Source organism: Komagataella phaffii, chromosome 4, assembly GCF_000027005.1.
Source record: "Komagataella phaffii GS115 chromosome 4, complete sequence".
Classification (NCBI taxonomy): Eukaryota; Fungi; Ascomycota; class Pichiomycetes; order Pichiales; family Pichiaceae; genus Komagataella; species Komagataella phaffii.
In genome coordinates this window covers 543,286-563,940 of record NC_012966.1, presented here as the reverse complement: position 1 = coordinate 563,940, position 20,655 = coordinate 543,286, and the positions used below count along the sequence as shown (strand labels likewise).

General features: G+C 41.4%; 10 protein-coding genes across 10 annotated transcripts; 3 read left to right on the top strand and 7 right to left on the bottom strand.

Annotated features, from left to right (window-relative positions):
• Positions 1-8: 8 nt before the first annotated feature.
• Positions 9-4,249, bottom strand: PAS_chr4_0279 (Essential tripartite DNA replication factor with single-stranded DNA-dependent ATPase; the record flags this gene model as incomplete). Its single annotated transcript, XM_002493647.1, has 2 exons — positions 9-1,976; positions 2,024-4,249. 2 exons carry the CDS (start codon positions 4,247-4,249, stop codon positions 9-11), a joined length of 4,194 nt encoding a protein of 1,397 aa, XP_002493692.1.
• Positions 4,250-4,535: 286 nt separating this feature from the next.
• On the top strand, positions 4,536-6,101 carry PAS_chr4_0278 (Protein involved in pre-rRNA processing, 18S rRNA synthesis, and snoRNA synthesis; the record flags this gene model as incomplete). The annotated part of the gene is made up of 1 exon (XM_002493646.1): positions 4,536-6,101. One exon carries the CDS (start codon positions 4,536-4,538, stop codon positions 6,099-6,101), a length of 1,566 nt encoding a protein of 521 aa, XP_002493691.1.
• A 786-nt stretch (positions 6,102-6,887) lies between these two features.
• Positions 6,888-9,620, bottom strand: PAS_chr4_0277 (Protein that interacts with Sin3p in a two-hybrid assay; the record flags this gene model as incomplete). Its single annotated transcript, XM_002493645.1, has 1 exon — positions 6,888-9,620. One exon carries the CDS (start codon positions 9,618-9,620, stop codon positions 6,888-6,890), a length of 2,733 nt encoding a protein of 910 aa, XP_002493690.1.
• A 267-nt stretch (positions 9,621-9,887) lies between these two features.
• PAS_chr4_0276 (Alpha subunit of cytoplasmic phenylalanyl-tRNA synthetase) lies at positions 9,888-11,378 on the bottom strand (the record flags this gene model as incomplete). Its single annotated transcript, XM_002493644.1, has 1 exon — positions 9,888-11,378. The coding sequence occupies one exon, from the start codon at positions 11,376-11,378 to the stop codon at positions 9,888-9,890; it is 1,491 nt and encodes a 496-aa protein (XP_002493689.1).
• A 235-nt stretch (positions 11,379-11,613) lies between these two features.
• Positions 11,614-12,504, top strand: PAS_chr4_0275 (Hypothetical protein; the record flags this gene model as incomplete). The annotated part of the gene is made up of 1 exon (XM_002493643.1): positions 11,614-12,504. The coding sequence occupies one exon, from the start codon at positions 11,614-11,616 to the stop codon at positions 12,502-12,504; it is 891 nt and encodes a 296-aa protein (XP_002493688.1).
• A 256-nt stretch (positions 12,505-12,760) lies between these two features.
• Positions 12,761-13,504, top strand: PAS_chr4_0274 (Essential nucleolar protein involved in the early steps of 35S rRNA processing; the record flags this gene model as incomplete). The annotated part of the gene is made up of 1 exon (XM_002493642.1): positions 12,761-13,504. The coding sequence occupies one exon, from the start codon at positions 12,761-12,763 to the stop codon at positions 13,502-13,504; it is 744 nt and encodes a 247-aa protein (XP_002493687.1).
• A 191-nt stretch (positions 13,505-13,695) lies between these two features.
• PAS_chr4_0273 (Hypothetical protein) lies at positions 13,696-14,709 on the bottom strand (the record flags this gene model as incomplete). The annotated part of the gene is made up of 1 exon (XM_002493641.1): positions 13,696-14,709. The coding sequence occupies one exon, from the start codon at positions 14,707-14,709 to the stop codon at positions 13,696-13,698; it is 1,014 nt and encodes a 337-aa protein (XP_002493686.1).
• A 429-nt stretch (positions 14,710-15,138) lies between these two features.
• PAS_chr4_0272 (Cytochrome b2 (L-lactate cytochrome-c oxidoreductase)) lies at positions 15,139-16,863 on the bottom strand (the record flags this gene model as incomplete). Its single annotated transcript, XM_002493640.1, has 1 exon — positions 15,139-16,863. One exon carries the CDS (start codon positions 16,861-16,863, stop codon positions 15,139-15,141), a length of 1,725 nt encoding a protein of 574 aa, XP_002493685.1.
• A 292-nt stretch (positions 16,864-17,155) lies between these two features.
• Positions 17,156-18,540, bottom strand: PAS_chr4_0271 (uncharacterized protein; the record flags this gene model as incomplete). The annotated part of the gene is made up of 2 exons (XM_002493639.1): positions 17,156-18,443; positions 18,500-18,540. The coding sequence occupies 2 exons, from the start codon at positions 18,538-18,540 to the stop codon at positions 17,156-17,158; spliced, it is 1,329 nt and encodes a 442-aa protein (XP_002493684.1).
• A 1,035-nt stretch (positions 18,541-19,575) lies between these two features.
• PAS_chr4_0270 (Mitochondrial protein involved in sorting of proteins in the mitochondria) lies at positions 19,576-20,652 on the bottom strand (the record flags this gene model as incomplete). The annotated part of the gene is made up of 1 exon (XM_002493638.1): positions 19,576-20,652. One exon carries the CDS (start codon positions 20,650-20,652, stop codon positions 19,576-19,578), a length of 1,077 nt encoding a protein of 358 aa, XP_002493683.1.
• Between the last annotated feature and the right edge of the window lie 3 nt (positions 20,653-20,655).

Genomic DNA, 20,655 nt, shown 5'->3' with positions numbered 1-20,655 from the left:
TAATAATATTAGTTTACCAAGTCATTGAAAATGTCCTTCAATATTGGCCTGGATTTTATCATTTTCAATGACATTTTGGAATTGTCTTTTCTGGCTGGCTCTGTCTTATGGTTATCTTGCTTGAGGCCTTTGTAAACGGAATCAGCTCCAAGCGGCAGTCTGTAAATCCATCCTCTACTTTTCAATAGTGACAAAAAGGCTTTCAGAGTTTCAAGTTGTTCCAATGTCTTCCTGCTGCCGAGAATTAGTAACTTTGATTTGGCTCTGGTAATGGCAACGTTGATTCGTCTCCACTCTTTTAGTAGATTACCCACTGAGTTGGTAGCGTTGGATCGAACTAGTGATATTATAATGCATTCTTTATCCCTTCCTTGAAACTGATCTGCTGTCATGACCTCCACATTTTGCACATGAGAAACAAGTCTTGTTTTCATCAATTTTACCTGGGCTCGATAAAACGACATCACACCAATCTCCTTGCTGTCACACCCACAATTGATAAGACTGTCAACAATTTGGCCAACCAGTTCTGCTTCAGTTGGGTTGTCCACTCTATCTGTCGACATTCTTTCTTTTGCTGGAACGTCATCATGGTCCAAGAAGATAACCCTGTTCTCTTCTACAAAGATGTGGTGAAGCCACAATCGATTTTTCGGTGTACTTGGATCAAGCAGTAAGTGATCCAGTCTCTCTTTCATTGGAATTCTTAAAGACCGTTGGGCAACGTTATCGCTACCACATTTTAACCGGTTTTCATAAATTAGTTTGTTGGATAGAAGCATCACGTCTGCGCACATGCGATATTGATAGCTCAAAGAGACGACACTTTGAGGATGCTTCTCACTCAAAATCTTAAACAATGATCTGTCCAAGCCCTGATTACGAGCTTCAGGATTTTTCACTAAGGGAGGTAGTTGGAAATGGTCGCCTACAAGAATGAATTTATCACAGAATCTCAAAGGTCCCAAACAGAATGGCATGGACACCTGTGAAGCTTCATCAACAATACAATAATCGAACGTTCGGTAGTTGAATACCAAGTCTCCAACTCCCATGCAGGTAGCGGCAACCACAGGTGCTTGATGAATCATTCTCTGGAAATCTTCAATACTATTCATATCAGCGGAACCACGTTTTTGGGGCATGAATTTTCGAACCAAGGGGTGAATTTTAGCCTCAGAACCAACACGGTAGAAGTCTATACCATCATCCAGTAGCTTTAGAAGAATGCTATCCACAGCAGAATGAGTATGGGAGGTTAGTAATACGGATTTTCCGTTGGCTACCATAATTCTTATTATCTGTGCAATGACCGTAGTTTTGCCAGTACCTGGCATTCCCAAAATCAAACTATAGTCCTCAGTACACAGTGCTTTCTTGACGGCTGCAAGCTGGTCAGGATTAAAAGACCCAAGCTTCGAAACGTTGTAAGGAAGAGGTTTATTTGAAAAGCTGGGTGCCTTCAACTCAACAACCATTCTTCTCCTTTTCTCATCCCCGTATTCAGGTAAAAACAAGTTCAAAATATTGAACCTGGCTAATGCCAAGCCATTGTAAAACTCATTTTTGTCTATCCTGAAAGTTTTATTTTTTACCTCCGCCGGTAACATCTCAAAATCCCTCTTGGACAGCACAGATTGAAAGGTTTGATTGTTTCTTGCATTAAATCCTGGCAGCTTCAAGGAAGAGTTAACGATTCTTCTATCAGTTCTAATGATTACCGTAGTCGGGGTTATAAGATCAATACAACCAACTGCCAATGCATAATGACCTTCTTCATCGCTTACTAAAATTCTGTCATACTTGGAGAACTGAGCAGAAGTTAATGGTGCATTCGATGAATTACAGTCACGATTCAAGACATAGCGATAGTTGTAGTTAGATACGGAAGATTCTTCCATCTCAATAATTTCCAACCCTCCTAAGCATGTTCCTCCGTTCTGTCTTTTTCTGTAGCCGTCAATGTCCATATCTGTCTCTGTAACATGTCTAGAGTCAAAGATTCTTTATCAATTAAGCCCACCCATTTTTTGAAAAAAAATTTGTATTCTTCTTTATCCAAATGGCTCGTCAACAGCTCATATTTTTGCTCCAGAATTCCACTGTCTTCGGATGTCCCATTTTCAATTAGCTTGTTCAAAGCCATGCAGGGAACTAAAACGTCGCATCTATCGCACTCGGATTGTTTGATCAGGGGAGGTAATTTATTCAACCCATTTGTCAGTTTGAGGTAACCAGAAAGCTCATTGCGCAACTGCACAATAAGTCTGAGATCATGTTGTTTGATATTATGTAATTGAACACTCTTGAGCTTTGTAAAAACAAGAAAGAAGTAATCTGAGTCTATATCATATCTTTCTCTAACCAGTAAAGAATAAAGAGAAACCTGCGCTCTATGTGAGATATACTCTCTTGACCCGGTTTTTAGTTCCAGGGGTACAACAAACCTTCCATCATTGTTAGGCCCTTTGATGCATGCCTCCACAGTGACATCTATGAGCCCTCTTAAGCCAAACACTGGAGACCAGATATTCTCTTCAATATCTAAAATATTACTAGCAGAAACCATGGCCTTATCTTTAGTCCCACCAATTGCAGTCGATGATTTTGAGACTGGAATGCTTCTTGTATATGTATCATGCCATTGCTTGATGAAGGGAACGTGCTCCTGGATTTTCTCCCTCACCGTTTCTCTCGATTCATTGATGCTAAATATGGAAAATAGATTAGCATTCAATTCACTCTCAATCAGGGTACTGATAAAGTCATCGGTAATGTTTCCAGCGGCAAGACATTGTTGAAAAACTGTATGAACAATTACCCCCACAATCAAAGGAATGGAAGACTCGCCTGGAAAGGTGAGCTTATTCTTGAGAAAAGATCTTCTTTTGCAACTTATAGATTCACTTACTAAAGTGGAAGAAAGTAGCAAATCAGGATTCCAGATCAAAATGTTAGTTCTCTTGTCGGTCAGACTGGGATCCTTCCCTATGATGTGGATTACATCCCCCTCTTCAATGTCTAATTCTGCCCAAAAATCCCTGATTACAATATTCCTTTGCACTGAACAGGCATCAGAAACTGTGAGTATCAATTGTTCGCCTTTTGAATTGTCAAGCTTATACTTGGCCTTTCGAATCTTCACAACTTGATACCGAAATACGTCTTTCTTCGGCACCGCAAGCTTTGCTTTATTCTCCTTACATTTATTGTGCCTTGTATCGTTTGCATATTCCTGTTTAATATGTCTCTGAAAAATTTCTACAGACTCCATATCTGATTGTCTGATTTTCTTTTCCTGAGTTGATAGCTTCTTTACAGAGTTTTGACTTTCCAATTGGTTGAATAACATTTCAAAGTCATCATCATCGCTAGTGTCATCAAACGAAGAGTCTTGCTCCTCTTTTATTGTGTCTTTTGATACGGGCAGTTCAGTTTTTGGTGTCGCTATTTGAACTTTTGGCTTTGGCTGCGTCATTTCCAGTAAGTGATTAATGTCGTCCATATCAAGCTCATCGGAAAATCCGGATTGGTCTTGCTCACTGGCAGAATGACCAGGTGATTTTGATGATTCCTTAGAGCTGATGGGTACATCTACAGGTGAGCCACTAAAACTTTGATGAAACTCATCAAGAAGCTTTTCAAACTTTTTCGTTACTCCAACTTTGCCCTCAACAGGAGCACCAATGGCGAGATTTTCTAATCCAGCAGTTTTAGTTCGTCGAATTGAAGGAGAATGTTCAAAATTAAACAAATCGCCCACTTTCTTTCTTGACGCTGGCTGTGAATCAGAAGATCTTCTCTGCATCTTATTGGTAGAGGTGATTGGGGTTTGTGATGCTAAATTGTCAAATGTTGTGTTGTACTTCTCTGCAAGTTCACCAATTGGATCATAGACAACGTTTGAAATTGGGATCTGTCTTGTAGGAGAAGACGGAAGGTTATGTGTGGTAGGTTTGTCTGGCGAAAGTGATGATATCGAATCCGATTTAGGCGTCCCTTGCCAAAATACCATATCATCAGAACTCAGGCCATTCAACTTTCTATTTCTCAAGGTCTCAGTAATTTTGGAAACGCGTTTTCTAGGCCTTGTTGGTGTCATTGTGTTCTCTAAAGAGTTCTGAAGCCCGGTGGATTGGGCAAGAGGCAATACATCTTCCTCTTGATTGGTTGTTAACGAGTCTTCGGGCTTGAAAAAATAAGTTCTTCTCCTACCACCGGGCTTAACTCGCTTACTAGGAGGGCTCATATCGTTAGTCCACCCTCAAAACTGTCGTACAACTAAGAGGAAAGTTGGCAAAGAGACGACTGTGAAAGACCTTCAAATATATTATTATAATATAGATCACAACCGGCGCCGCGCGTCTTGGAAGGTGCCTTCTAAAAGTCGATCATCCAAACACCACCAAAGATCAGTGGTTGTGAGCACCGCGAGAAAGTTTCTACTCTGCTCCAAAGAAAAAAAATTTGATAAAAAAATCACAGTGAAAATTTCTGTTACCAGGTAATCTAAACAGGACATACTACAAGTAAAGATGGCTTACGTGTTAACAGAAACTGCAGCCGGTTATGCACTCCTAAAGGCTTCAGATAAGAAGATCTACAAATCTTCAACTCTGATCCAGGATCTTAACTCGGCTGACAAAGTTGTCAACCAGTTCAAAGTGGCCGCATTCTCCAAGTTCAGTTCTGCCGCCAATGCTTTAGAAGAGGCTACCGCAGTTATTGATGGTAAAGTCTCCAACCAACTTCAGAAGCTTTTGGAAGAGGCTAAGTCCGATAAGAAGTCTACTCTGATTGTTTCGGATACCAAGTTGGCTAATGCCGTTAACAAGTTAGGATTAAACTTCTCCGTCGTCTCAGATGCCGTAACTTTGGACTTGTACAGAGCTGTCAGAGAATATTTACCAGAGTTGCTCCCTGGTCTTTCAGACAAGGATCTTTCAACCATGTCTCTGGGTCTTGCTCACTCGATCGGCCGTCATAAGTTGAAATTTTCTGCGGATAAAGTTGATACAATGATTGTTCAAGCGATTGCCTTGCTTGACGATCTGGACAAGGAATTGAACACATATGCCATGCGTAGTAAGGAATGGTACGGATGGCATTTCCCTGAACTGGCTAAGATTGTTACAGATTCTGTGGCCTATGCTCGTATCATTTTGACTATGGGCGTTAGAACCAATGCTCAGGACACTGACTTGAGTGAAATTTTACCTGAAGAAGTTGAACAACAGGTTAAGACCGCTGCAGAAGTTTCCATGGGTACTGAAATTACCGACATAGATTTAGAGAACATCAAGGCATTAGCCGAACAAATTGTTGAATTCGCCGCTTACAGAGAACAATTATCTAATTATCTGAGTTCCAGAATGAAGGCCATTGCTCCTAATTTGACAGTCCTGGTTGGAGAACTTGTTGGTGCCCGTTTAATCGCCCATGCCGGATCTTTGATTTCGTTGGCCAAGGCTCCAGCTTCTACTATCCAGATTCTGGGTGCTGAAAAGGCTTTGTTCAGAGCTTTGAAAACTAAACATGACACACCTAAGTATGGTTTATTGTATCATGCCTCATTAGTTGGACAAGCCTCCGGTAAGAACAAGGGTAAAATTGCCCGTGTTCTTGCCGCTAAAGCTGCTGTTTCTCTGCGTTACGATGCACTCTCTGAAGACCGTGATGACTCTGGTGACGTTGGTCTTGACTTTAGGGCTAAGGTCGAGTCTAGATTGAGTACCCTGGAAGGTCGTGATTTAAGAACTACTACTAGACTTGTCCGTGAACAGAAAAAGGTTGAATTGACTGAAGCACCAGCTTACAATGCTGATGCCGATGCTGTACCTGAATCAGTTAAGGATGAAGATTCTGATGATGAATCTGACAGTGAAGAGGACACCGTCGAAAAGAAGCGAAAGAGAGACGAATCTGAGGAAGAAGAGGAAGAGGAGGAAGAGAAGCCAAAGAAACATAAGAAGGACAAGAAGGACAAGAAAGAGAAGAAAGAAAAGAAAGAAAAGAAGGAGAAGAAGGAGAAAAAGGAGAAAAAGGAGAAGAAAGAGAAGAAGGAAAAGAAGGACAAAAAATCCAAGAAGCAAAAGAAATAGATTCCACACCCATCCGATCCCATTGTTGCTGTCATTGATATCTCGTAGCATTTGTTAGTTGAGGGCAGTTCTTGTATAACAGTCATAATTGTATTTCGTTTCACGTAATTTTGGAGTAGAATAAAATTTGTAGTTAGTGGTCTGGTCAGACACATCTCCCGCCCTTTATTTTGTGCGCGCAAGGCAAAAGTACTTACATCCAAACGAGCATCTTTCCATTCACTAAGGAGGAGTTGAGTATAGTTACCATGGAATCGACCACTGAAGCAAGTATATCGGACGTTAAGTCATATCTAGCCCAATTGTCTCAAACCTTACAAGCGGAGCAAGCCTCAACAGTTGATGTCGAAGCCAAGCTGAAGCAACTATGCGAAACTCATAATCTGGATTATCAGGGCACTGTAAACAAGCTAGAACAGACTTCGAAGTTTATATCACAGAACTCGAATGCTGCAACACAAATAGAAACAGAAGCTGAAACGGAAACAGATAGACTCAAGAGAGAGAATGAGGTGTTATTGATAAACCTTCAAAGGTATGATTGCATTTCAGATAAATTGGACCATTTACTAGAAGATAACAAGAATCTTCTGACTTTGGTGAAGGATTCTGTAACAGATATGAAATCGACCCTTGCAAAGAGTGAAGAAAAGGGTGATAAGATCTACAGAGACAGAATTCGGTCTTTTGATGAGACGATACACACTTTGAATCACAAACTGAAGGAATGTAGGATCGGTTACAACACGTTGGAGAGAAAGTTAGAAAGCTCCGTTCATTTACATACTATGTGTTTGTCGGAACTATCCGACCAATAAATCTGTTGGTTCTGCCTCTGGGGTCCACTTTGATCCAAATCTTTTTCACTCTCTCATAGTTTATTCCGGGGAAGAATGCTAACCAAATATCTACTATTGTGCCAAGCAAAACTTGAACCAAAGTTTGGAAAAACACATAATACCCTTGCTCTTTGGAGTATTGACCAACTTGTGTATCGTACCCTTTTTGTTTTATTTGGTTTCTAATACGCTTGCTAAAATTCATGTTACCACAATTGTCTAAGCTTCTTATGAGATTGTTGACTTTGAAATCTTTTAATTGCACAAGACTTTGCTCTGCATCCTTTACTTTCTGAGATAATAATCTCAATTCATAGTCTAGCTTTGCATTCAAAGAATCAATGTCATTCAATTGAAATTCAAGATTCTTACTCTTATCAAGTATACCTTTTAGCATGTCGAAAAGATAACCCTCTCCACACGATAGTTTCCTATCCAAAGACACTTTTGCCAATGGGGCAAAATCATTGACACAAGTAGCTAGCAAATGTGTAACTTCTTCATAATCCTGGTTAAATTGAGAAGCCTGGACGGAGAATCCTCGGTCCATGTTGCATTTTATTCTAATGTATGCTAATGCCAAACGTTCCACAGAAGGACAGAATGACCAATTCCATTGGTTGACAACTGGCTCAACTTCAGAAAAACTCTTGCTTCGCTTTAGCTTTATACTCGTTGATATGAATGGTTCCTGTCTCTGAACGGTATCCACCACAGCATACTCTTTCTGATAACTGATAGTATTTAAGTTTGCCTCAACTTGTGCTGATGGTATGGAATTTCTGCGATGCAATAACGAGTAAAACTTTTCATTGTGGTTCACCGTCTCGATCTTTGGCTCTCTTTCTAGTAGGTTACATAGTTCGGTCTGCGAACGATGTGCTTCTGTATCGTTATTATCAGCTTGTTCTCCCTTACTAAGCTTGCTCTTGGCTACTGGACTCTTTGTCTTTTCCTTTCCAGAAGAGGTGGTTTCATCTTCTTCAAACCAGATTTTGGATTTCAGTTTTTCCTTCAGTCTTTCAATGGTAAACTCTTCACGTTCTGTGTTGCCGCTTTCTTTTTGTGCTTCATTACTCAGGTAATAGTCATATCTTTCATAATGATTAGAGGAAGAATCTTCGAGTCTTCCCTCTGGCAGAAACGTCGATGATCTATTTTTGGAAAATGATTCATGCTTGGTTTTTTCTCTCCAAGATTTAGCTGTATATTGAAGTGTCAATGAACTGATGCAGTTCCTCTCTATATCAAATGGTTTGCCTTTCCCTTTCCATAGATAGTTCATACGTTTACCTTTCATTCGGGGCACTAGAAGTTTGAAATCTGTTAGGACTTCAATGCCTGGAAATTCAAAAGCAGAGCATGCCGGCACGTCTGAATGGACACCTAAGTTTTGCAGTGTTCTACCAGTACTAAGATCTGTAACTGTGTTTTTAAAGCTCTGTAAAGATTTTCCCGAACTTAGGTCCTGGACGGTGTTCTTGAACATTCGTCGAACCTTGTTGATATCATGCATAAGATTCGGTTTATTACTTCCCTTATGGCTTGTATATCTCAAGAGAATGTCAACCGTGTCGACGTCTAAATACCACGTGTTTTTAGCCGACTCCGAGCTTTGATTAGGCAGAGGAGAAATTCCTAAACCGTCGCCATTGCTGGAATGGGCCAACTTTCTGATGTGCCTTTGGAATTGACCTACACTTACTTTAAAATCATTGATCAAAAGTGGATCTGAAGGAACATAGATGCTCATGCTAAAAGATGCTAAACGTTCCCTTATAGTAAGGACAAACCCGATCAAGCCACAAAGACTCAGGGGACTGAAAAAGTCTTTTGGCTTGATAACCATGGGATAACTCTTGATTCCAAATTGTTCCCACCACTGACAGATTGCTTCTTCTGTGTGAGTACAGGCCATGCCATCAACAGCAAGCGGACGAATGAGTCTGAAATAGTACAAAAATGTCTGGACAATAAGAACCAGTTCTCTTGCAGCATACATTAAAGGGACATCAGGATGAATGCTGTATCTACTGGTGAACTTATCATGAATAGAATTGGCCGGATTTGTCAAAGTGATCAATGATCTGCCCGCACAGCTCAGCCGCTTCATATTCAAATTGGTGACAAACAGATCCCAAATGTCGGCTAAGCTGCCTTCCTTGACAGGAATCAAGTTCAAGTTGGTAGGAAATTGGGATAAATTTGTGACGAATAAGTAAGCATCTGAAATCTCTCTCAAGGTGGTAGATTGTGATAAAATGAGACTGTTCACATATTTTTTAAAACTCATTGGCCATAAGTTCTCCTCATCTATGGTGACTGTAATTTTATAGGCTTTCAATACATTATGGTCGTCTCCTGTATAGATAGTGATCGTTGTACCAACTCTTCTAGTTAGAGCCCATTGTTCCACAATATACATCTCAAATCCTGTAATGTCCACCTTTTCAACCACTAGAAAGGATGGGGGCATATCGTTCAACAACAAATCAATAGCCCTTGTGTCAGGTATTATAAAAGTCTTGGGAGTCCAGGAACGACCACTAACAGTTTTAGAAGCATTGGCTGTATCTAATTGTTCAGAGCTTGTGCTCTCTTGGGGTGCTGACGATTCAGGTTTGGTTAAACTGACATTCTCATTTCTACCTATTGGTAAAAAGCTCGGTAAATCTGTCATAACATGCCATTCGTTTGAGTCAGTATTCAAGAAAAGATAGTTGTGGCTCAGCCCTGTTCCATTAACATATTCTGAGATTGAGCGACTAATCTGCAAAATATGATTATATAATCATATGTCATCGCTGGATAGGGCCAAGAGAAGTGACACTATAGATAAGACTTTGAGGGGACTCAGGTCCAAATATGATAAAGAATGACTGCAGTTTGTCAATATCCGTTTTTCTAAGTTAATTAAATTTCAATCGTAATTGTTACTCCTAAACTACTAAACCAAGTCCTCATCCAACCTAGCAGCAGGGTTACTCTCGATAAAGTCCAAAGACACCTTATGACCCAGTAAATCTCTGATATTGCTCAGCTTATACTTAATCATAGTGGGTCTCTCTAGTGACAATCCCCATCCTAGTACTCTTAGGTTCTTAGGCAATCCCATTGGCTCCAACATCTCTGGTCTAAACATACCAGAATTTCCAATTTCGACCCATTTACCTAATCCTTTGTGATATGCAAAAATCTCCAATGATGGCTCTGTGTATGGGTTGTATGCAGGCTTGAAACGAAGATCGTGGACTCCCATCTTGTCAAAAAACGACTGCATGAACCCTATCAGATCTCCTAACGTCAGGTTGTAGTCAGCTAAAACACCCTCTACTTGGTGGAACTCAGCCAAATGAGTAGCATCCACAGCCTCGTTTCTGAAAACTCTATCAATGGAAAAGAGTCTGGTAGGTTTTGGATCCTCGGCTAGTTTTTTCAACATGGCAGCGGAAATGGCTGTAGTATGTGTTCTCAGTACCATTTTTAATGATTCATCTTCCTTCCAAGGATATCTGTAACCGATAGAGCCAAAAGCTCCATCTTGGTGAACTCTTTGAATGTTTTCCCAGTACTCTTTGTCTTCTGGACGCTTTGCTAAAGCTGGGTCTTTCAAATAGAAGGTATCTTGTAAGTCTCTGGCAGGATGTTGTTGTGGCACGAATAGAGTGTCAAAATTCCAGAATCCAGACTCGACATACTGATTAGAAGGCATTTCAGTAAAACCCATAGAAAAGAAAATCTGTCTGAACTCTTCCCTGACTTTGTTCAAAGGATGCAGAGCTCCACTATGTGGAAAGACACCTTCAGAATTGAAATTGTAAGGCTTAAATTTGGCAGTTTTCCACGACCCAGACTGAATCATATCACTGGTGATGTCAGCATTCAATTGAACGATTTCTAGACTAAATTCAGCTGCCTTTTCAACTTTGTAGGATACAATCTTACTCATGGTAATCAGTTTTCTCTTCTTTAGGTCTTGCAGTTCCTTCTTGTCTACACCCGCACCTTGGTTCTCTTGAATGTCTCTTAAATTTTGAGCAGTTTCATCCTTTGGCAATGGGCTGTCCTTGAATTTTGTCAATAATCTGTCACCATCTTTGGAAATCCACCCATTTTTAAAGGCCTTGGCCTGGCCTAGTTTACCGTTCTTTCCTAGAACTGTTCCGACATCCGCAATCTTCAGACCTTCTAAGTTCTTAGTGACTTCCTGCAACAATCTAAACTCGTGGGAGCCATTCTGGACGATATCCTTGGCCTCATCCGTAAGTAGCCAGTAATCGGTTTCAATGTTTGTGTACTTGATCATAGATCTAGCGAGCAGAGAGTTCAAAGCGGCTTGAACCGTCTGCGAATCTAATTCGGGAAACTGTACTTTTGTATCCTGGATAACATCTTGTGCATCCAAAACCTGTAAAATACGATGTTGGAGGTCTGACATGGCCGTCTTCCTTGCTTTTTGACTAGAGATTATGAGAGTATTTCGTCGACCAAGTCAGAGACCAAATTTTTCTCGCGAGATAGTCGTGGCATAACTAATGTGGGAAGGGGAAAGACTATCAAAAAATGGCCTCTAGGAGGATTCACTGAAATCACGGCTATAATATATAAAGACTTTGTTTGCTTTTCTTCCAGTTTTGATCCGCGGCGCAAAAGTATTGCAAATTTTCTAGTCGATGAGTGATTCAGATTTTGAATGGGATGAAGCGTTGTCAGCGGATCTCTCTAAGAGTAAAGTGGCACGAGCTTTTATTCCAGAAAGTGAAATCATTGACAATTTCAATACCGTTCAGCATTGTTTATGGACAGATTGCAACGATAAGTTTGATAACCTGGACCAGGTGGTGAGTCACATCAACCACACGCATATTTCCAATGATTCCAACAAAGATCACTGTTGTAATTGGAGAGACTGTTCTAGGAAGGGTATACCTCAGGCTAGTCGATTTTCTTTAATGTCACATGTTCGATCACATACAGGAGAAAGGCCCTTTTATTGTCTACTACCGGAATGTCCGAAACATTTCACAAGATCAGATGCGTTATTGAAACACATAAAGACGATACATAACATCGATTCTCCAAATGAAGCTCAAGAGGAAGTGTTTCCATGGTGGTACCCCTCTTTGGAAAGCGATAAGCAAAAGCTTGAATTTGTAAACGAAAAGACAGTTAGAGACAGGTATTTAGACCTACTAGAACGGTTTGAATCCGGAGAATTGTCCAAGGACAACCTTTCCAACTACGGCGCGCTTTTCAATATCAATCACATTGACGTTAATAACAACCTGAAAAAACATATTCTGGAACGAGCTAAAGAACATTATGAAACTCTGGCAGAAAATAATGTCCACCTTCCTTCAGATGACGATATTGACAAGTTGGGCACTGAAGAGTTGGTGCATTTAGCTGACACGCTAGAGCGATACGAGTCTCAGTTGAAGGCATTTCACGACAATGTGTACACTGAGTATGGAAATGAACTTAACGAGACAAAAAAATGGAGTTACAAGCTATTGACTGTTCAAAATGCTGTCTTTATGGATAAGTTAGAGAAGGAGTTGTGATGTAACGTTAGTATATTCAAGGCATTATTTTCTCTTCTGATAGCTCGTTCAACCCAGCTTTGAAGTACATAAAAGGAACTGAAAGCCATACAGTTGATTGGTCAATACGCTGACTGCCTGTGTAATTCTTTTCATTCTTTTATTGTATAATTATTTGTCCATTGATAGAATTGTTCGTTACATAAGCATTGTATAATATTTCACGTGATCTGTATGAAAAATTAAATAGTTAGAAAATAATTTTTGCCCTACAGAAATGTCAAAAGTATCTCCGATCACAGAGCTAGAGGAGCTACCTATGGAATCACTGCTTGCTGACCCCAAATCAGCTGAGCAAGAAAGTACCAGTGAACCACAAAAATCGTTTGATGAAATTTTCGCCGAGCTCAACGCAGAGTACTTAAAGAATGAGCTTGAGAAGAAGGAAGAACCTCCGGCAAACCTTGCAGAAAAAGATGAAAATGAGATTCTGGCAGGACTCAAAGATGATAAGGACGAGTTCGAACAGGTTCAGTCTACTTTGAGCAAGATGCCGAAGCTGCAGAGTGAATTTCGATTAGATGCAGATATGAAAACACTGATTAAGAACTACGAACTAAAGGAGACAAAAGCCAAGATTCTTAAGATCAGTGATCCTATAGTTACACAATTGTCTAGAAGGAAAAAGAAAGAAAAAGAGCATGCTGGGGACAAATGGTTCAATATGCCTAAAGGTGAACTGACACCACAAGTTAAGAGAGACCTTGAAATCGTTAAGAATAGGGCGGTGTTGGACCCCAAGAGACATTATAAGAAGGACAATTGGAAGACCCCAGAATTCTTTCAATTTGGTACCATTGTTGAAAGTAACACTGGATATTATAACAAATTGACCAAAAAACAGAGAGGAAAAACACTGATAGATGAGATTCTGCATGACGATGACTCAACGAAGTATTTCAAACGTAAGTACGAGCAAATTCGACAAGACCAAGGTAAGAAGAAGAAGGTGAGGAATTAAATAGCCTAGAAGTATAAATAGGTTGTAATATAGATTTGCAAATAAGCTACGAGGGAATCGAAAGCGCTGTGCACGGACAGCATCGATCTGTAGGAGAATGCGGGTGAATAATGTAATTCTATTTAGGAAAATGCGTATATGGTAGATTAAATGGATGAATGATGCTAATGACTACGCGGGAACAGAATTGACTACCAAAGTTTGGAGATCTTGGCATAATTCTTTTCCCTAATGTTATTCCAAAGTGTTTCATGCTCTGCTTTAGACAACTTTCTTTCCTTGGTTAAAATTTCACAAACTGCGTAATGAAACTCAAATAATGTCAATGAGGCTACAAGAATGTTTAAAAAGTAATTCTGGAGGCCTATTGCAAGGTAGATTAACCCTAAAGATTCGTCAGGGTCGGAGTGTTCTGTTTCAGTTTGCAACTTTCTAGCCTTGGAGACTGACACCATAGCCACTTGTCTTTTAAAACTGGACTCTAACTTGAACTCTTTGTATAGGTTCGAATGAACGAGAAAGTCAACGAATTCTGAATCTGTTGGATTGGGAGGGAGCAGTTTCAACTCGAACACTGGTGAGTCCAAGTCTCCCTGAATTTTTCGCCGAACTATCCTGGAAAATTGTGTGTGTGGTGTCTTCTCTTGGACTTTTATTATTTCTGATTTGTAAATTTCTGGTATTACTGTGTCTTTGGATGCATGGCTGCTACTGAGCCGAATTGGGGGGATACTGTGATGATCCATTTTATTAGCCCAACAGTGTGGTATCTCGCTCAGCAACAATAAACATCGCACAGTATTGAGTTTCCAATCTAATACGTCTGTCAAATTTAGACTGTTGAGTTGACTGTAAACCAAAAGTCCCAGATTGTCGATATTGTTTGAGAAGGAGATTTCCTGTGATAAGTCCTCAAGAACCCTGGATATCATAAAATGCCTTAATGACGGTCTTAAGGGGGGAAGTGAAATATTGTTGTAGTAATGGTGTGTATCTAACGAATTGCTGGACTCTAGAGACTTTTGATCATTGAATACGTAGCTACTGTTTGATGCCCTACTGTAAACCTCTGATCGGAGTGATGATGCTGACGACACTGGCGGAGCCCGGACAAATGATATATTATTTCCAAACTGCTGCAACACCTGTGATCGTGCCTTTTGTTTGAACTCATTGGGTGTTAAATAGTTGCCATGAGAGAACATTTGACAGAGCCGTTTAGTCCAATAGGGGAAAAATTGTAATTAAAGATGAGAATATATTAAGCTGTGATACTCCTAGTCTGGCACACTATGCATCACCCATCACGTTCCGCTTTCTTTTTCGGGAGAATTTTTTCCCCGGGTTTTTTTTATGCGGGTGAATTAATGCTATGGTTTGGCTGCCAGCTATCAATGAAGGCAGCGGAGTGATAACCAACCTACAAGAAGATAGGGCTGTGCTCAATAAACCAAGCAGCTACCTACCTACGCGGCGCATGCCGACATAGATTTGGCTAGTCACTTCCATTATTCATGGGTCCCTCTAAGGGTTCGGCTTGTAGGTAGAGGTGTTGCCGACCCTGCTGCAAAGCGGAAAATCAGGGCACCATTTTTCTATATTGAATAATACTATCTACTGTAAATCACTTTTGCTTATTCGTCCTTGAATTTAGGAAATTCGATGTCTAAATAGTTGTTATTGAATAGTCGATCGTTGGCAGTCAAGCCAAATAGTGGTCTGGTATCGACAAACTCTGGTGACAAGTCAGAAATCTTGGTGACTCCCAGTAGACGCATATTCATTATCAGTTCGTTCTTCAAAATATCGATCGCCTTTTCCACACCGTCAGGTCCATAGGCTGAGTTGGCGTACAGGAAAGGACGTCCCAAACCAACACCCTTGGCTCCAAGACACAGAGCTTTCATGATGTCTGTACCTCTGCGGATACCTCCGTCAACGAAAACCTCAAGCTTCTTGTCAAGACCACGTTGCCTCAGCACAGGCATGCACTCAGCCAAAACTTGTAGGGAAGGAGGTGCTCCATCTAGCTGTCTACCTCCGTGATTTGACAAAACTACCCCATCCACTCCATGTTCAGCAGCAAGTATGACGTCCTCAGTACGTTGAATTCCCTTTATCACTATAGGTAAGTTTGTACGTCTCTTGAACTCTGCAATATCCTTCCAAGTCACAGCGGTGTCGATAAATGAAGACAATGCAGCTGCTGCACCGTTCGAACGGTTAACCTCTGTTTTACCATCGCCAGACAAGTCCACATCAGTATCTTCAGTGAACTTCATACGTCTATCCTTCTCTCTGTTTCCTAAAGAGGGAGCATCAACAGTGACAAAGATGCCCTTAATTCCAAGTTCTTCACAGTGCTTGATCATATTATAGGCAACTTCACGGTCAGAATTTACGTACAATTGGAACCATTGGGATTGACCTTCCTTGGCAGCGGCAACAGTTTCGTCTAGGGAGCAAGAAGCCAAAGTGGAAATCATCTGGATAATATCTCCACGGCCAGCACCTTTGGCAATACCAACTTCTCCCTCTGGGTGTCCTAACTTAGCTAGAGCAGTAGCAGAAATGTAGAAGGGAGCAGAAGTTTTAATACCAAGCATTTCTGTTTCCAATTCTATGTTAGTGACGTCGACCAATATCCTTGGTCTGAAAAAAACTTTATGGTAGGCAAAGTGGTTCTCACGCAGCGTTATCTCATCATCAGCAGCACTGGAGTAGTAAGCCCAAGCAGCTTCATCTAGAATGTTTTGAGCCACATATTCAAAGTCGTACACATTGAACATCGAGCTTAAAGGTGGTTTATTGGCGATCCTCTCCTGTCTTTCAATCTCAGCGTCAGTAAGGACTTCCTCTTCCTCGGGCAATTCTCCATCCAAAACTCCGACAAACTTATCAGCGGGAAGGAACTTGGAAATGGCATCTGGGGGGTGGATCGGATTGAACACTTTGGAAGCGTCTTTTCCAGCCCGCTTCAATATAACATTACGGCCACCAGGATGTTGAGGCAGAAATTCAGTCAGATCGTACACTTTTCCATTGATGGCTACCCAACAGTCGGTTCCTGTGTTGTGCTTGGCCAACTCTTCCGGTGTAACTTTTCTCTCATCATCATTGCTAATCGGAGATGCCAACGACTGAGACCATATCGTTGCAGTGGTGGCTACTAAGGCTAAGCCAATAACTAACCCACCTCTGGTCAGGATCTTACTAGAGGAGTGCGACTTTTCAGATCCAGCTTTGGGAAGTATTGAAGAAAGCTTTCTAGAAGCTTGCAGTGGCCTTAGGTTTCTTCCAGCAAAGGCTGTCGCTCTAATTGAGCTTCTATACCCTTGAAAGAGCAATCTACCATTCATCTAGTACGAAATTCAGTGTTGGTAACCGACAGGCCAATGGTTAAGGTTTATAATGTCATATGGAATAAGTGGAGTGGGGTCGGGGGTGCGGTCGGATGTTGAAAAACGTAGCGTTTACGCGTGAAATTCTTTCACAATAGGTGAAATTCTCTCTAGGCGAAGTCGGTTCAACCCTCGGAAACAAGCTGCGCGGCATTTTCTTCCCGAAGCAATCAATCTCGGATGATTAATAGTTACAATCGTATCTTATACAAACCTTATACTACATAGCCTACATACAAAACTCTCACCTTCATCGGTCTTGCTCAAGCTCGGAGCCAGATAGAAGAGAGATCCGGCGCTCGGAACCCAATCCAAGTCTTCTACGTGATTGCATTATTCTGGCTGCTTCTGGTGCGCCTTTCTTCTTAGTCAGTTTTGCATGGAACAATCCACATGCATTACACAACGTTCGAGCTCCGTAAGGTCCTCGTCTCCATTCTGGTGTGTCCCCCGACCCACATTGCAGGCACCTCGGCGGAATGTTCGTAGAAATGTTCGCTCGGGAACCCCGATTGTCAAGGTCTAAAGTATCCTGCGCTTTAGTGACTGGGGTTTGAGGTGATACTTTCAGGGATATTGACTCCTTTCTGAGATTGTTCATAGATTGCTTGGACGTTGGGGATATCACGGCGATATTGTTATTTGATCCGCTGTTGTTACTTGCGTGTGAGTTATTAGGATTGTTACTATTCATGGCAGAGGCCTGCCTCTCCACGTTATGTTTAAGAAACTCATGTGCCTGGATCCATCGATGGAGCGTAGAAGACATAAAACCTAGTTGAAAAGCCATTTTCGTTAATTCTTCGTAATCTGGTCTCAATAGAAATTCATCTATTACCTTTGGTGTTACGGAACCATTCTCCAAAAGTCCTTGCAGGTCTTGAGCGATCCTCTGTATTTTCTGGTTTAGTTGATCTATTTCAAGCGCACCCGCCCTTATGTCATAAAGCAGTCCGACATCTTGGTTTTGTTGTTGCGCTATCGGGGGGTCACTGTCATTTCTTTGGGACATCATCTCCGAAGCGTCGGCAAGTGCTATTAGAGGTTCACTATGGGAGGATCTATGGAAGCTCAACATAGCTGGGGGTGGTTGATTTGGCTCCTTTACGAAAACTGCTGGCTGTGTCTGGTTGCGATACGGTGGGAGTTGAGGGGGGTCTAATCCAGATCTTGGACCAACGTTGGTATCATTCTGAGGTGGGATTGGAAGAGGAGGAGCCATTACAGTTGACGATGGCGGTTGTTGCTGTTGTTGTTGCTGCTGCTGCTGTTGCTTTGGAGGTGGTACTGGCTGATGGTGGTGATGGCGCTGTTGCGGCTGTTGTTGTACATGGGGTTGTTGGAAGCCAGCAAAAACTGGAGGTCCCGCTGATGGCGGACCTGCTGCTGGAGGGAATACATACCGTGCTCTAGGCTGAGTGCCATCTGGGGTAGGAAAAGCACTGCCTGGTCCATATCCGAGTCCATTATCTAACGGACTGGTAGGTCTTTCTATGGGGCGACCAGTAGCAGCACTTAATTCTCCAAAGGAAGGTAGTCTAAAGGCAAAATGTTAGTAAACAGGCTCAGCACATGAGAGTAGCGATCAACTTACCGTAGTCCTTCTTGTCGACTATTGCTATTGTACGTTTGCATTATGATGGATTATCGACAGGAGTTAGAAGCAACTTCATTCAAAAGACGAACACTTTATTCCTTCTTATAAGTCCGCGGATTGCAGATTGCAGATTGAGATTGCAGATTATTGAAAGGAAAATCTGTTGCGTAAAAGAGGAGAGATTCGGATGATTTTGGAAATGGTTTCCAACTGAGTGGCAGAGTTAAGATATACTAGCAACGGGCATGTCATATTGTATTGTGGACCATATGTTATAGGAGCTTAATTCGCGCCTTGCGCATGCCACTATTGTCCGTTGCTGTGGAGATTGCATTAGTGGATGTGTGGTGTATAATAGCTACAGGCCTTCCCAAGGTTAAACGAGCTGTAAGGTCTAGGCAGGCACCATAGGGGCATGCAATTGGCTACACAGGGATGGCGAAGATTAGGTTCTCACGATTTCACCGGTGAGAACAATGCAAGATTTGAGTGAACTGTTATTTTCTTGTTTGCTAATCGGAATAAATTCAGTTCAAGAGGGAAGAATTTTACATATGAAATTTTGGGTTACTAGTTTCGACGTCACAGCACAGTCCCCATTCCATGAACGAGTCGAAAAGCCAATGTGCCGATCAAAAAACGAGCCGGGTTTCTAACCATTTGATACCAGTTAGAACAGGCATTAAAAATTGACATTCGATCGGTAACTCGTTCTAGGACTCGCTTTGAATCGATATACTACCATCAGTATAGAGATCTTCGAAGAGTCCAAAAAGATATTCTACAAAGGCAAGTGACGAGAGATGAAATCCAATTACTATTGACAAATCTTCTCCGCTTGCTGAGGCAGCCAAACAATTTAAGCCCGTGCTGTGCTGCACATTTATAACCACTGTGATCAGCCAACCAGGCGTAAAAAATTTGACACCCAAGAAAACAGTGGGATCTACATTTTGAGTAGCAAACTACTGTCCGCTTTAAGGTTCATATTACCTAATCAATTTCATATTGGGTGTCATTATTTTTCCTGATTAGAACTGAATATATGTACAAAAAGGGTCTAGAATTATAGATCAGTCCACATTGGGGGCTGCAGGTATGACATTCCTGTGAACAGGGTCGCTGGGTGAAATAGTAGTTAGAAAGTCCCCCAGATTCAAAGGACGCAGCTTAATCTTTTCCGTGGTCTTCATTTTCCCTGATGCTCCCATATTCTTGCGGATGTATTGTCTCGTCGCATTGACAGCAGCATTTCGACACATCTCCTTCAAATCAGACCCGCTGGCACCTGCCGTTTTCACTGCCAAGTCTATTAAATCAAAATCGTAGGCGACGTCTTTAAGTAATACGTTGAGAATCTTGAATCGTTGCTCTGTATCGGGAAGGTTAACGGAAAACCTTTTAGGCATTCGCCTCATAAATGCGCTGTCAATATCATTTGGTCTGTTGGTAGCCCCCAGTACAAGGATCCTGCCCGTGGAGGTTAACCCATCCCAAAGGGTCATAAACTCTGCCTTCAAAGTGGCTGTAATTTCATGATCCATAGCTTGTCTTTCTCTCAAAAAAGAGTCGATCTCATCGATGAAAATAATACATGGCTGCAATTTGTTAGCCAACGAGAATATTGCATCCACAAGCTTGTTAGATTCCCCGTACCATTTATCCATAACAGAAGACATCCTAATCGATATAAAATTGGCACCACTTTCTGAAGCCAAAGCTTTAGCTAACATTGTTTTTCCGCAGCCAGGTGGACCATATAATAATACCCCCTTAGGAGCCTGAAGCAACTGCGAATATTGATTGAACAACTCTGGATGGTTCAACGGAACCAAAACACTCTCTCGTAAATCGTCAATAATAGGTTCCAATCCACCAATATCGTCAAACCCCACATTTATTTCTGATGGAGTTATTACTGAGGAGAGTACTACTTTTTCGTAATCATTTAAATCCAGATTCAGATCGGGATTTAGTGCCTTTAACCGTTCTAATGAAGCCTTTGCTTTCTTCTTTGATTCTTTGGATTTCAGCGAGTGGGGAGCACCGTCTCCCAAAAGCGTGCTAATTAAATAATATATGGACAGACTCGTTCCAACAAAAAGGGCCAAATCCGTCACCACCTTTGCATCCAGTCTAAATCTGTTCATACC